We start from the raw sequence: 17,361 nt of genomic DNA on the forward strand, positions 1-17,361 counted from the left end.
AAAATATACAATGTAAGTGAAAAAAATATATATAATAATCCATCACAACATCAATTCTTCAACTCATTTCATTAGTACGACATAAAATATACATATAATAATCCTACAGTCACATAAAATGATTTCGGTTTAATAAGGTAGTATAGTGGAGAAACAAAGTGTTGGTGTAGGAAGCACCAGATGATCAAACTTAAGTTTTGATTATGACAAATGGTTCAAAATTAAGGTTTTTTGTTGTCTAATAAGTTGAACTGAGTGTGCAGAAAAGTCTTAAATGATCTTAGGCAAAGGAAAGTCCTACCTGCGGTTAGGCAGGTGGAAAGCCTTAGTTGCAGTTAGGCAACGAAGTCCTAGTTCGGGGGACTGGGCAAAGTCTTGGTGGGTTGAGGGCTTTGGGCAAAACTTTAGGGTCGAGAATGATAGGTGAAAATCCTGAGGGTCGCGGACACCAAGTGGAAGATTGGACGCAAGTGGAAGATTGGACGGGTCGTGGATCAGACGTCCAATATGAAGTCCTGAAGTCTCGGACGCTGAGCAAAAGTCCAGACGGTTTGGAGGACCAGTCTGACAAAAGATAAACTCTTCTGAGAGAAGTAGGTGATGGCGCGTTTCCCAAAGAGAGAATAGTAGGTGTCGGTTCAACCTAGAGTTTCAGTGAAATTCAAAATCAGGACTGGGCAGTTCGAAGATTGTCAAAACTTATCATTCTTTATATATTATTATCTAGACTAACTCATTGTTGTAGGAAAAACAAAGGTTGGAAAATAGTAGTCCGGGCACCTGGGAGGGCTCCGAGCGCCCGGGAGTGGTTCGGACACCCAAGAGTGGTCCAGGCGCTCGAGATAGGATCGACTAGGCGCTCTTAGGTGGTGAGCTGGCGCGCTCCAGTTCAATGGCGTAGCCAGGGCTGGGCTTTACCTGGCTCTAGCCCAGTGTAGTGCAGCAGCTGAATAATTATTAGGCTTATATATTGAGACCGAATCCAGCAGCCTAGTAAGTTTTAGGCTTCCATCCCAATGAAACTCAATAGCCCAATAATTTTTAGGCTTATATATTCAGTTCAAATCTAGCTACCTAGTAATTTTTAGACTTATATATTGAGCCCAAATTCAAAAAGGGTTTTCTTTTGTTTGTCTTTAGACGCATCGAGGAGTAGCCAATCATAGAAAACACAGTCATAGAACAACAATTGTTCAGGGCAATTGAAGATCCTGGCTACGCCATTGCTTCAGTTAGTCGGCCTACGTCACAGCCCAGGTACTCAAGGGTGGTCTGGGCACCTGGAGATGGATGAGTTTTGTCGGATCGAGTTTCGACGAGAGTATGCCCAAGTAGCCTTGTGGGGGAGCCCGGGGAAGCTTCTAGGCGCCCGGAGTGGACTATAAAAGGAGAATTCGACCAGTACATTCAAGACATCATTCTAAGCATTTTTCGCTTTTGCACACTGCTCCAATAAAGTTTCTACGACGTTCGAAAGCTGCTTTGACGACAACTATACTGAAGATTTAATTCTTCAAGTTGTCGGTATTGTTTTTATTCAAATTACTTGTACTCAAATTGTAATATTTTTTTGTAACTTTTCGATTGATTAGTATTTGCCCACCAAAAACATAATCATATGTGAGCCTTGGAGTAGGAGTCGTCACAGGATCTGAACCAAATAAATCTTAGTCGTGTTAGCATTGCTTTTTGTTTTCCTTTATTCTTTTGTGTTTTACTTGAACGTGAAAGCAACGAGCACTTTTCACCCCCTTCTAGCGCAACAATCCTACACAAATTACCTTCATATTTAAGTTCTAGAACAAGCTCCTGAAACAATCATTGCTTGATAAATCCTAGTGAATGAGAAGTGTTTCCAAAAGAAAAGAAACATGTAATTAGTGATAATGCACTTGTATCATTGGAAAAAAATAAAGTAAACTTGAATTACCATTGCATTATAGGTAGCTAGACAATCCAAATTTGAGTCCACAATGACGTGCATCGCCATTTCCATCTTCACAAATTTATCAACATAAACATAAAAAATTCCATATATACACTATATAATAAATCATATAACATGAATCTCCATTGCTTTGTAACTACAAGATAAAAAGGAATAACAAAAACACACGCATAGACTTGTACCAAGAATAGGAATTTTCGTGGAGATTTTTATCTGAGAAACAAGTCTATTGTTTCTTCTTATAATCACAAGATCTATTACATCATCAAGTTAATGCATAGAATACTAATTTAGATACTAACAGCTTATAAAGCATATTCATCATCAAATTTTTATCTTCATCTTAAGAAAATCTGAAATATACTATTTTGAAGTCATGAACATAATAAGTTTTTCACCAACCGTATCATGAATGACTACAATGATTATCTGAAATAACATAAATCTTTATTTATGAAGGCAAGCCGTAGAGAGATAGGAAACAGTATTTATATGAATATATAAAATTAATTAAAACCTTGTGAAGAATTGTGTTTAAACGCCTACACTTAATTTGGTCAAACCACGTCAAATCCTCAATGTTCGAATAAATTTTGCCAACAACAACTACACGAAAAATGAAGCAGCAATGCAGAAACAAATCAACCACTTAACTCCACATACTAATAAATCACAAGACCACATTCGGAGGCTACGACACACTCACTCTATGAGGTTCTCTCCCATCCATGTTGAAACCTAACACCAGACCATCACTTTCCTTCTTTGTAAAAACCAAACAAACAGAAAAGGGGCAATCAAATGCGTTAAAAATCGTAGAGAAGACGAAAAAAAACTCATTTTGTCCTAGACCCATCATAGATCGAATGGAGATGATACAAAGAGGAGAAGAATCAAAAGCAGAGAGGGGTTTCGGGTGAACAGGGAGTGAATATGAAATAAGTTAGTCTAATTAATCCAACCAATTTCCATGTAAATGATATTTAATAATTTAAACAGACTTCTTTTAAGGCCTAATTGATTTATTTCTCATAAATATTTTATACGAAACCTTAAAAAAAAATTTAAAATTTATAAAAAAATTCTATAAGATTATTCCTTAATTAATATTTATTATTTTATTATTAATTATTTATCATATCTTATATTCTCCCTATTAATAAAAATTTAATATATAAATTTACTACTCAAATTAAGATATTTTATTTAAGGGTAACAAGTAACAACTAAGTAGTACACAGAACCAAACAAGAAAAGTGAAAAAAAAAAGTGGAGAAATGTGTTAATATTCATTGCTATCGAAGGGGAAAAAAATTGAGAAATGTGTTCATCGAATAAATCTATGTTTTTATTATAATTATTAGTTGGGATAATCTTGGAGTTGACCTAACTAATCATAACCATTGATTTAAAAGAGATGATGGGAAAAGATAACTAAGAATAACAAATAGATTAGAAACAAAATTTACTAGATTTTTTTTAATTAAAAATTACTATAATATTATATTTTATCCAAAATATGTATTTTTTACTTTCAAAGAATATCTTTAATTTTTAGTAGTTACTGAAATGTAAAGAGCTCTAATTTTCCGAAAAAGAGTGAGGAGCTGGGAAAAAAGGGTTCAGGTTCTAAAATAATTTTTAAATATAATGTTGTTGTCTTAGACCCAAAACACACATATAGACAATAGTTTGTCTATTACCATGTAAGCAACACTAATAGATAACAGTTGATTAAAATCGCTATCGTAGGCGTAAAAAAATAAGCTCATAGATAATAATTTTAAAAAACTGTTGTCTTTGATATATATAAAACAATGATTTTTTAAAAATCATTATCTTTTTTCAAGAAAAACCAATCAACAACAACGATTTTCAATAAAATTGTCGTTAAATAGAAAAAAATAATAGCTTTTCAAAAAACCGTGGTCTATTAGGTGTGGTTGAATCTTAGATTTCTTGCAGTGAGTGAAACTCCAAGCTCTCAGAAGTGAATATGAGGTCTTGCTCTTGAAGTGTAAAGAAACTTTACAAGATTTTTTATCAAGAGTAATTTCAATTGTTAGTCAAATAATATCTTATGGAGAAAATATCACTCATGCAATTATTGTTTCAAAAGTTTTACAAAGTTTAACTCCTAAATATGATTAGATAATAATTGTGATTGAAGAGACTAAAGATCTTTCAATTTTCTCTTTTGATAAACTAATGGATTCTTTGCAATCTTATAAGGCAAGGCGAAATAGATTCGTTGAAAAGAATAATGAAAAGACATTTTAAACTTCTCAATTGAAGGGGAAGATAGAAAAAAAAAGACTTCACTAGCAAAGGTCGTGGAAGAGGAGATTTTTGTAGTAGAGAACATGGCAGAGAAAGAGATTATTTTGATAAACAAGAGAGACAATTCATCAAGGATCAAAAATGGAATAAAAATTTCGTTCATTGTTATGGTTGTAAAAGATTTGGGCATATAAAGGCAAATTATAAAAAATGACTCACAAGCAAATTATTTGAAAGAAGAGAACAAGGAAAGTTATTTATATGGTCTATTCTCATTCTAACAAAGTTCAAAACGATATTTGGTTTTGGATAGTGGATGTTCGAATCACATGATTTACAATAAGTCATTATTTAACGAGTTTGATGAATCACAAAAGATGCTAGTAAGACCAGAAGATAATAAACAGATATAGGCCGAAGATAAAAGCACTATTACCGTGGAGACTATTGATGATAAAGTAAAATTACTTTACAATGTCTATTTTTATTTTTAATTTGACACATAGTTTGTTAAATGCTAGATAATTGATGATGGGTGACTATGCAATTTTATTTGATAACGGAGTTTTTATTACTACCGATAAAGATTTTGGACAATCTATTGTTAGCATGCAAATGATAAAAAATAAAATGTTTCCATTGAGCATCTCTAATGTAGGAAACCAAGCTCTTATTTCTAGTAAAGATAACGAATCCAAGATGTGACACCTGAGATATAAGGATCTTAACATCAAAGGAATGGTCTTTGAATTACCGTAAATTAGTTATATGATGATTTATGTGAAGGATGTGTTTATGGAAAATAAACAAAGAAGTCTTTTTCAAGTGGCCAATCATGGAGAGTTTCATAATGTCTTGAGTTAATTCATGCTAATTTATATGGATCTATGAGAACTACATCATTTGACGAGAGTAAATATTTTTTGATGTTCACTGATGATTTTAGTCGAATGAGTTGGAATTATTTTCTAATAGATAAGTCAGAGATTTTTAAAATTTTTAAAAAATTTAATGCGCTTGTAGAAAATTAGAAGGGTGCCTTAATAAAGACTCTTCATACATATCGAAGAGGTGAGTTCTTTGTTAGAATCAAAAGAATTAAGATATATCCATAATGGTATAATATTATCCAATTTGGGCCTAAGTTCTCATGATTTTATTTTTGGACTCTACCCAAAAGGATTTATACCAATAGAGATATTTTTCTCTTATAAACTCATGATCTTTTCTATGTGTTTTTAATGTAGGACTATATTTGTAATCTTACAACCCCAGCAACCCCCCCCCCCCTCTCTTAAATGAAGGACCACATGGTGTCCCTCAAGCCACAACTAGGACTTCCTGCTCCTCGATCCAACCGACCTACTAGGACTTCCTTGGCTAACTATAACTAGGACTTCTTGCTTGGTGTGTGGTCTTCTTGATCCGAACATAGGATCCTTGGCTAACTATAACTAGGACTTCTTGCGTTGTGTGTGGTCTTCTTGATCCGAACATATGAGCCCCCATTTCTTTTGTTTGAGGTCAATATTCTTCTCACATGACTCAATTAGACCATAGCTCTTATTCACAGTCGGCGGTTAGACCTTTTGGCAGTGTGGGCTCTGATAACAATTGTTAACATTGGCAGTGTGGGCTCTGATAATAATTGTTAGGATCAAAAGAATTAAGATATCTCCATAATGGTATGATATTATCCACTTTGGGACTAAGCCCTCATGGTTTTATTTTTGGACTTTACCCAAAATGCCTCATACCAATGGAGATATCTTTTTTTTTTTTTATAAACTCATGATTTTTCCTATGTGTTTTCAATATGGGACTATATTTGTAACTTACAACTCCAACATTCTTATCTAAAGAATTTGATAAATTTTGTGAAGAACATGACATCCATAGGGAGTTGACAACACCTTATCCATCGGAGCAAAATGGTGTAGTTGAACGGAAAAAATCAAATAGTTATGGAAATAACTAGAAGTTTATAGAATGTTAGAGGACTCACAAATCTTTTCTAGGTTAAAGCAGTGGCTACATTAGTTTAATTGTTGACTATTTCTCCAACAAGGATGGTCTTGAATCAAACATCATATAAAGCATGATGAGGTAGAAAATCATCAGTAATTCACTTGAGAATTTTTGGTTGTATTACATATTCTTTGATTAATTCTCAATTTTGTTATAAACTTCAGAAGAAATCTAAAAAATACATTTTTGTTGGATATTGAAATCAATCAAATTGGTTGTATAATCCTCTTACTAGGAAATTGATTATAAGGAGAGATGTAGATTTTGATGAAAATTCGAGCTAGAATTGGAATACACAAGGTGAAGAGACTCAAGTTCATATCCCCAATGGAGAATAAAAATCCAACAACTAAAGGTGTTGAATCATCTCCTTTGGTGTCACCAGCTTCCTCACCATCAAATTCAAGTAGCAGTTCATCTTCTTTATAAGAATCTTATGATGGACCACCTCTAGCAAAGGTCACATCCTTGAGAGAAATTTATGAATCATGTCAATTTTGCTCTCTTGTTACATATCCTACAACCTTTGAAGAAATAGTAACAAAAGAAGAATGATGAAATGCAATAAAAGAAGAGCTAATGACAATAAATAAAAATGAAACATGGGAGATGGTGGATCTATATGAAGGCAAGAATGTAATTGGTCCTAAGTGGGTGTTCAAAACAAAATATCATATCGACAGAACCATTCAAAAATATAAGGCTCAGCTTGTGGAAAAGGGTATTCTCAACAATAAGGTATTGCTTTCGAAGAAAATTTTCTCCGATTGCTAGATTTGAAATTGTGAGAATTGTCTTAGAATTAGTTGTACAATTGCATTTGCATTGAGCTACTTATCAATTTGATCTCAAACATGTTAGAACTAAAAGAAGCTTCCTGAATCGATTAGCCAGATCGATTGAGTGTCGATTGGTAGAGGTTTCTCAAGCAAACAAAAACCTGCTAAATTGATTCAGCATTGTCAATCTATTTAGCATTGTCAATCGATTCAACATTGTCAATCGATTGGCAGAAGTTTCGCAAGAAAATAGAAGGTTACCGAATTGATTGTCAAACCGATTGAGCATTGCCAATCGATTGGAGATTCCCACCAATTGATTGGGGTTCAAATCGGGAGAATCTCAGCCATTAATCTAGAGTCAGTTACAGTTCAATAGATAGTCAAATGGTTACCAATCAATTGATATGTTCTGCCAATCGATTGATGGAGACAAATAGTGGTGAAATGGCCCTATTATGAAGAGTTTAAAAGGGATCTTAGGGCATATGAAGACACTATTGTTCCATTGTGATTCTCTTGCTCATCTTCAATGTCAAACTTTTATCTGCGAGATCTTCAAGAAACCAAGAGAAGGAGAACTAAGCCAAAACATGTAATCTCTTCTTTTCTTCTCTCTTGTTGCTATTTCATTTGTGGAACTTTGTAATCTTGTTGTAAGAAGGTTTCTCTGCCTTTGGGTTTTGTCCGAGAAGAAAAGGTTTTAGTGGAAGTAGATTGCACAGAATAGACCCTTGGATTAGTCGTCTCAAGGAGACATATAATAAGTAAAATCATCTGGGTTTACATTGTATGTGTTGTGCTAGTTTAGCTTGAAGTTTTCGCTGTGCAATCTTAACAACAAACGATTTGAGCTATTTAACCCCTACTTCTAGCCTTTAAGGTCCTAACAAAATTTGCATATCTTAATGGAGATTTGCAAGAAGAAGTCTATGTATAGCTTGACTTGAAGGTTTTATAATTGAAGGCAAAGAGGTGAAGGTGTACAGGTTGAGAAAGACACTTTATGAGTTAAAACAAGTCCTGCAAGTATGATATGGCAAGATTGATTAGTGTTTTTGATAAAATGGTTTCACAAAAAGCGAAAATGAACCAACTCTTTATATAAAAAAAATAAAGTAGAGATGATTATATTATTATAGGCCTTTATATCGATGATATAATATATATGATCTCTTTTAATTCTCTTTTGGTTGATTTTAAAATCTAATATGATGAAGAAATTTGACATGTCAGATATGAGATTATTGCATTATTTTCTTGTCCTTGAAGCGAAACAAAAAGTTGATGGGATTTTTATCTCATAAAGAAAATATGTAACAAATCTTTTTAGAAGGTTAAGCTTACTCGATTACAATCCAGCTACTACGCTAATAAATATAAATGACAAGATATAATTGGAAGATAGTTTAGAGAAGACTAATGCAAAAAAATTTCAGAAGCTTAGTTGAATGTTTAATTTATTTAACTCATACTAGAATAGATATTACTTTCTCTATTGGTGTAATTTTCAGGTTTATGCAAAAATCTATAAAGCATTATCTTAGTGTTGACAGTAAGAAACTTCATACGAAATGAAATAAACTTACAGTGCTCAAAGAAGAAGAAGCAGAAGTCGTTGTCCTAGAGAAGATCACCACGATGAAGAAGTCGTTATCTTGGCGAAGATCACCACGAAGGAACCTTCTTCTATTTCCACAAACCAAATCTCACTCGATTACTAGATGTTCTACTTTGCACCCTTCCTTAGATTGCCTTGGACAAGCCTATGTAGGTGTAGAAGGTCTCTTCTCCTTCCTCGATTAATGGATGAAGATGAAGAGGTCTTATCCAATTCCTTCTTGATGGAGGAAGTTAAGAGGGTATGTAACACCCATTTCATCCAACATCTCCCACTTATCCAAGTTAATCTATAAAGATCATCTAGTCACAAAAACTATGTAAGAATATTCAATTCATACTTCAGGGAAAAAGATTCATGCGACAACAAATACACTGAGCAATTATTGCTAAGAAAATTGTTACACTTAACTTAACTACTCTATATAACTAATATGAGACATTATCCCAGATTAAATTATTTACATTAATATGAACATCCCTAATTCCTATGACTATTATGTCGAGAGCATGTTCAATATTTCCAATCAATACAATTATTTACAATCACATTTTAAATACTCAACAAAAAATGTAACTGGTAGACTAGTGAATAAATATCAAATATGTAAATCAATTTCAATCTTCCTTTTTAACTAAAATCTATTTATTCTAATTAATCACTTTCCTAGTTATACTTTATAGACCGAATCATCCATAGCCAATAGAACACATGCTAAAGTAGCATACACTAATTAGAACTTCAAGTAGACAACTAAATAGTTACTTAAGGTAAGATTGAGATTAACTTATAGTTTTAAGGGTCTCACATAGTAGAGAAATAGAGATCTATTCTCCTATTACCCTTATTGTCGTTATAGTACATGTGGTATGAATCAAATGCTACGATATTTCTCTCTTTACCAAAAAGAGTGTATGTTTTTCTCAAAATTTAACATCGTACAAATTTTGATCTAGACATACCTAATATTTAATCTTGAATTCAACGTATGAATTTTAATATGGCCTTCAGCAGATTTAGTAAATGGTGGATTCATTTATTTTGATCATTATTAATCCATAAATAATCTCATCTTGACATAATTATCAAAACGACCTTAACTTATAGTATATCTCTATTCACAATTACATAAGTTATCCCATAAGTAGGGATAAGTATTCAGTTAATTAATTAATTTAGTATTAATTTTGTATAAATTCTTTTTATTATTTTTTAAATAAATTCGGTTAATTTGATATTAACCGAAATAACCAATTCAGTAAATTCAGTTTTAGTAAAACTTTAATTCAATTCGGTTAGCCAATAGAAAATCAGTTTTTGGTTAATTCAATTAATTTATGGATCGAATTAACCGAATGCTCACCCCTACCCATAAGTAATGGTCTTGCCTCTATTTATAGTTAATAAATAAAGATAATTATCAATGTGAGTGGATCAATCTCAATTTATCAACATGTTCGTCGAGACTTTTATCTAAAATATAACATCAATATATGCATTGAATAGATCATGACATTTTACAATGGATTACATTTTACGAAGTCTCAAAGACTTCACATATCCTTGAAATGACTCTTTAGTCAATGACTTAGTAAAAGGATCTGCAAACATAACATGTGTAGGGATATACTCAAGGATTATCTTTTTCTTGTAAATAATATCCCTTACAAAATTATACTTAATTTCTATATGCTTGTCTTTGCTGTGATATTTGGAATCATTAGAAAAAGTTATTATAGCTTGATTATTACAATACACTGTGACAGAACACCCATTGTCTTTAGCAATCTTCAGATATTTCAAGAACCTCCATAACTAGACAGCTTCTTGCATAGCCGCTACACAAGCCACATATTCATCTTCCATTGTCGACAGCGCTACACAAATATGTTTCTTGCTGTTCCATTAGACAACACCACCATTTACTAAGAAGATATAGCTAGATGTAGATTTCTATCATCAAGGTCTTCTACCTAATCTTCATTTGTGTAGCCCTTTAGACTCATATTTAACTCTTGAAAATATAAACAATAATTTGTTGTACCTTTGATATCTGAATATCCTCTTCACCGCTTTTTAGTGTCTCAATCTTGGATTTGATAATAAATAACTAAGCCAACAACATATCTTATATCAAGACAAGTACACAACATAGTGTACATTAAACTACTAATGACACATATATTATGTTTTTTTCTTCATTTCGGCTATTTCTTCAGGAACCTTGGGAGACATACTTTTGCTCAGAACAGTACCTCTCACTATAGGTGTTTGTTTAATGTTATAATTTGGCATGTTGAAGTGTTATAGTATCTTAGTGATATAAGACTCTTGAGACAAACCCAAAATTTTTTTTGATCGATCTCTAATTAATGATTTTTACTACTTCTAAGATGTACTCAGCTTCTCCCATACCTATTATGTCAAATTATAATAAAAGTCATGATTTGACTTCTATTATACATTTTATGTCACTTCTAGCTATTAGCATATTATCAACATATGCTCGGTGTGTTACCAATAAGTTAGAGCGCTTAGTGTGTTGCTGTCGGTCTACTAGAGGTGATCGGATGACTCGGAAGAGTAGCTCCATGGCAGACAGACTTCTTTGACACAACAGTAGGAAGTTGAAGCAATCAAAATACCAATCGGATGCGTAAAAGTTTATATATCAGTTGATTCTTGAAGCTTGGTCGAGATACCCTTATAAAGGGTATGGAAGGCGCCTTCCATAGCCTTGAAGGCGCCTCCAACCTGTAAAGTTTGATCATGAACTCGTTGTTCCTTATCTGCTATGAAGTCTAAATTTTATCCTATGGAAGGCGCTTTCCATGAACAGTGCAGAAGGCGCCTTCTAAAACATGGAAGGCGCCTCGGGTACTGTTTACCTAAGGCCTTTTATGCTCCTTTTGCCCTGTAAAATGTGTTAGTATAATAAATCAAATAATAACCTACAAAATAGTGTTAGCACAGTAATAATGAGTAGTAATTGGATCCTGTCGCCCCAAGACCAAGATCTAGTCAAGATCTCAATTTAGATTTTTGAAATGAACCTAAATTGGACTGACACTTACCGTCCCTTTGAACGGGGGCGTGTCCTCTCTTAGTCACTCTTCTCTAGTGATTACCTCTACTTACCAGGTGTAGAGCTTCTGGAATCATACATCTGTACTTCGAGAATCAAACATCCCGACATATCGGAATCGCACATCCGGTCTTCTGCAATTGAGAGTTGCACATCTCGACCTTGCCAGAATCTCACACCTAGACTTCCACCTATTAGGAATCGAACATCCCGACTTACCCGAATCACACATTCGATCTTCAACTAATCAGGAATCAAATATCCTGACTAGGGTTAGTCAACTCTGCACATTCGGTAATAAGGTTAAATCGCAATACATCTAACTTTAACCTATTTGTTATTCATCAAAACTCATGTTTGACCATTGGTGCTGATTGCACCAACAAAATCTTCTTTCGGATCCTCCTCAGATTCTTCAAGATCCTTTTCAAAATCTTCAAGATAATCTTCTAGATCCTCCTCAAACTCTTCAGGATTTTCTTCTGGATCCTCCTTAAACTCTTTAGGATCTTCTTGCTCCACATGGTGAAGTAACTCCATACACAACTCTGCATATGAGGTACGCCCTTCAGAGATCCCCTATATATATTGTGCTATATATCACCTTGTGATACTTTGGCAATGATCGAATCAATGCCCAGATCATGTAGTTATCTAGGATTGGAAACTCTTCTGGCTTGAGTGTTTAGAATAATCGGTTGAGTGGTCCAATATGTCCTCTAACTTCGTAAACTGGGTCATACTCGATCTCCTGAATCCCTCCAGTAGCTCATTCTGTCGTACGTTGCGACAAGTCATCATGTATATCATTCGTGTCATATAGAATTGAAAATAATAATGTCAGTGCTAAACCGACAAACTAGTAACAAAATTGGTTCAATTCAATTCACACATATGCATAGAACAAATACACATAATCCATAAGCAAATAAGAAAAATATATATATTTTTTATTTAAGAAGCTCCAGTTGACTGACAACCGATTAATTGGGAAACCAAATCCTGAGCACTAACTTAGTTTCTTGTCCTCATTAGAATTGATCTAATTGGACAGGAATAAACTAAACTTATTTATTATTATTATTTAATCTAAGCTCATTTAATTCAATCTCAGATTTATTGATCAAACCCAGAGTTAATCAATTATTCAATCTAGCCTGAATAAATTAAACTGATATAGTTAAACCAACTAATGGTTTGAATCAGATTGGAGTATAAAAGAACTAACTTAATCTGATTAAACCAACTAATAGTTTGAACCAGATAATTTAATTGAACCAAACTTATTTAAATTAAGTTTGAACCAAACTTATTTAAATTAAGTTTGAACCAAACAAGTTTTAAAAAAAACTTTCTTTAGTTTTTTCCCTTCTATTTCCACTTAAGAAAACATTTTTTATTCCTTAAAACACGACCTTTTCGCTATGACGAATGCGGTTGCCCATCATGGTTGCCTATTATCTGCCAATCGAGTAGTCGCCGGTACTTTCTAGTCGCCTATGGCCTCCCTTGATGTGTTCGCCCGCACTAAAAGAGATAAAATAGAATTATCAAAATTGACCGGATCAAATTACCAAATCAAATCATATTAGTATTTGGATTATTCTAATAATTCTGTTATAATTATTCTCAGAATTATTCTTAGAATAATTCTGTTATTTATTAATTAGTTAATTGACCAAGTACTTTTTGAACATTATATATTGTATTGTCTTTAGGACAAATATCAATGAACAATAGATTTTATTGCTCTCATATTATTTCTTGCTCTCATCCTATTCTTCTTCTTCTTACATGCACTCGATATCAATCGCTGCCATCTCCAACTACGTTAACAACCGGCGACGACTACCTCCCACTGTGACGCGGTTGCCGGCCACAGGAGGGTCTCCTTTTCTTCCTTTGCGGCAACTAGTATTTCCTAGCGCCGGACGATGGTGGCAGATCGTGACATGATTGCGATTTCTCTTGGCAAAAGCAAAACGCAACGGAGACAAACTCCATAAGCGATATGTTTGGACAGCAAACAGGGCTAAGAAGGCATACATAGAAACTTCATACAAAAATGAAATAAACTTACCGTGCTTACAGAAGAAGTCGTTGTCCTAAGGATCACCATGAAGAAAAAGCCACTGTTCCAATGAAGATCACCATGAAGGAACATTCTGTTATTTCCATAAATCAAATCTCACTCAATTAATAGATGTTCTGCTTTGCACCCATCCTTAGATTGCCTTGTACAAACCTATGTAGGTGTAGAAAATATCTTCCCCTTCCTCGATTAATGGAGGAAGATGAAGAAGTCTTATCCAATTCCTTCTTGATAGAGGAAGTTAAGTGGGTACGTAATGCTCATTCCACCCAACACATGGAGCAGCTAAAAGGATGATACACTATATCGTTGGAACAGTGAATTGTGAAATTTATTATACTAAAATTTTAAAATTTAATCTTTATCGATTTAATGCTAGTGATCGGGTAAGTTCAGTAAATAATCGAAAGAACACCTTGACTAGTATTTTCAATCTTAGGTCATCAATAATTTCATGGACCATAAATAAGCAAATTACTACCGCACTATCCTCTTTAAAAGCAAAATATGTAGCAACAAATTCAGTGACATGCCAAGCGATTTGGATTAGAAGAGTACTTGTAGATCTTCATCAATAACAAAAGGATGTAACTACTATTTTTTTTATGATAACAAGGCGACGATTGCAATGACAAAAATATTCAACTTTTCATGGGAAGATTAAGCATATTGATATTCGTCTACATTTTATTCGAGACATAGTTATAAATAAAGAAATTGAGTTGAACTAATGCAACACACATATGATCAACAAGTGGTGAATATTTTGACAAAGTCAATTCTAAAAAATAAATTTATTTATTTTAAATTGCATCTTGGTATTTATAATTTTAAATTTAGGAGGAGTATTGATAAATGATTCAAAATTAGTTAGGGAGTCAGTGGATTGATGGGATACAATTAGTGGTAATAGTGATAGTTAATGGTAAAAGAAAAATAGTCTTTGTTCAGTGTATTTGATAGTAGTAGAGTTAGTTGAGTTAGCACTGACTTAATTGGATTGTATAATTAACCTATAAAAAAACTACATATTGATGAATTAAACATTGAAAATTATTATAATCCACATGTGTTATTCTCCTCCCTTTTTATATATCTAATTAACACTTTCATGAGAACACTAAGTTGAGTCTGGGCACTTGTCTAGCTAGAGAATCTGAGAGATTGAGCCCTTGCATATTCAGGAATGCACGCATCGATATCTCATGTCGGTGGAGTGTGACATTTGATTTTCTAGTCAACTGTGCAGCAAACTATGGTCATCATATTTATAATCATATTTATAAGAGCATATTCACAAACTTTGTGAAAGATTTATAAAATTGAAAATTTTTAAAATTCTTTTTATATGATTGAAGATGAGGTTTGAGATTTTTAATTTAAGAGTAAATTTATTTTTTTTTCTTTAACAGTGGAGTCAATAATTAATAATATTATCCTGTTATACCCTTTCAAAATAATTAAAAATTGAATATTTTATGAAATAATTAAATTAGAATTTTTTTTATTTTAAAATAAATATATTAGAGATAAGTTAAAAAATATATACACTATAATTCAATTAAAAATTTATAAGTTAAATAAATATTAAATAAAAATTATAAATTTAATTAATATAAAAACCAAAAAATAATTAATTAATTTGTTAATTAATCCTCTCTATCTATCTCCGCCAGTGAGTAGTTCAGATCGTCCTCAAATTTTTCTGTCTTCGTGTTCCCTGCTGATCGGACGAACCAGATTACATCTCAAGATATCATGACATCTTTAAAATATGTACAGTATCCTTGTGATGTGCAAGACATCTTTGAGATGTAATCTAGTCCGTCCGATCGGCAAGGGGATACAGGGACAGGGAAATTTGGGACAGAGGATCCGAACTCGCCGGTGAGCCGTTGCTGTAGAAGTAGTCGTAACTTAACTCCTCGATTCCATCTCTGATCTCTATCTATCTCCTCGGACTCTACTTCTTTCTGGACTTTTGATGAATGCTCTCTGTACTCACGTTGCATTGATGCATTCAAATGTTTTTAAAATGACGACCATGGTTATAAGCGATTGAACTCGGTTAAAACGTAGGGGTTTTGTTCCAATTCTTCCCTGCGCTTATTAGGGTTCATGCTGTTGGAATGGCACTGAATTCTCTATATGATCCAGCTCTGTATGTGCAGTTGTTCAGACGTGTGAACGGTGATAAATGGTCTTGCTTTCTGACTATTGACCAACTTGCCTTTTAGAGTATCTTGCATATTTACTGAAAGTTGAACTTGCTCTGAAGTAATGTGTTAACCTGTAAGAATATATTCTCTGAATAAATTATTCTTTTTATATGTATGTGTGTATATTTGTTTTTTTTTTTTAAAAGTTATTTTCTTGAAGAAAATATATAGATATATTTGATGCCTACCCATCAATAAATAAGCTTAGCTTTTTTTAAAGTAAATTAATATCAGAATATCCTTGAGGTATCCAAATGGTAAGCCATGCAAAGTAATCATCTTCCCTCTTCTATCTCTTGATGTGTACCTGATTATTCACGGATCTGATTTTCTATCTTTTGATGTTTACCTTAGGCAGGGTAACACAGCAAAAAAGTCTGGGTCAAACAACTCGAGTTTGAAAAACTATTACTAGTTTTATAATTCAATCTATTTATTTCATGAATATATACACACCTTTTTATATCAACAACTTCTCCTTACAATTTCATATTTATTGTTTGTTCAATCAGAGATAACCTGAAATTAAGAACTAAAAAAAGGTAAGGCATATTTCAATTCAGCCCAGTCATTCTTAACAAACCACTCGAATGGCACGGTAACTAATTAATTATAAAGGAACTTTCCTATCCTAAAGATAATTCGACACATGACATTGATTTTATGATATCTTAAAGCATGGCTAATAGAATAACACGAATGTTTTACGATATACAGGTGCAATATTGATTCTATATTCCATGATGCACTAGTTTAATAGAAGAAAATACATCAATTTTGCATATTTCATGAAGCACCTGCATTAGTGTTCTTCAAATTGCATGCAGATTCAGCAGTTTTTCATTTCAAGATGCACTAAACCTTGGTATATTAATTTATAGGCTTATATACAATGTGTAAATATAAAAACACAAAATATATCATTTCACCAGAGTATGGATAAATATCAAGTCTGCATTAGTAAAGACTTAAGTACAATGCGTGAATAGAATAAACACTAATTATACTCCCACAAAACAGATGGTGAGTAAGAAATGCGATGATCCTAAGTAAAGAAGCCTTAATCTAAGTTTTATCTCATAAACTCTATGAGTAGGTTACGATTTAGTAACAACTTTAACATATACTATAAAATATACACGACGACAGCACAGCGTTCTCTTTACTCTCATTCAAGCAAATTAAGTAACGTCGAGCTTTTCTTTTTCAAAAGAAATTCTTCATCCATGCACCAGAAAATGCATGGATATAAATATTCCTAGGAGTAGACGAACTTTAATGAGTATAAAAAGTAGATGCAAAGACGATA

At 32.9% G+C, this 17,361-nt stretch overlaps 1 protein-coding gene across 1 annotated transcript in view; it reads right to left on the reverse strand.

Moving 5' to 3' along the window:
- Positions 1–12,281, reverse strand: part of LOC122034093 (zinc finger MYM-type protein 1-like) — a 37,226-nt gene extending 24,945 nt beyond the window's left edge. Inside the window, exons 1-2 of the mRNA XM_042593220.1 lie at positions 12,122–12,281; positions 11,795–11,932 (exon numbers count right to left, since the gene is read on the reverse strand). Coding sequence (XP_042449154.1) covers positions 11,795–11,932; positions 12,122–12,281 — 298 coding nt within the window. The remainder of the gene's footprint in view (positions 1–11,794; positions 11,933–12,121) is intronic.
- Positions 12,282–17,361: the final 5,080 nt, after the last annotated feature.

This window comes from Zingiber officinale, chromosome 11B, assembly GCF_018446385.1.
Source record: "Zingiber officinale cultivar Zhangliang chromosome 11B, Zo_v1.1, whole genome shotgun sequence".
In the NCBI taxonomy this organism is placed as follows: Eukaryota; Viridiplantae; Streptophyta; class Magnoliopsida; order Zingiberales; family Zingiberaceae; genus Zingiber; species Zingiber officinale.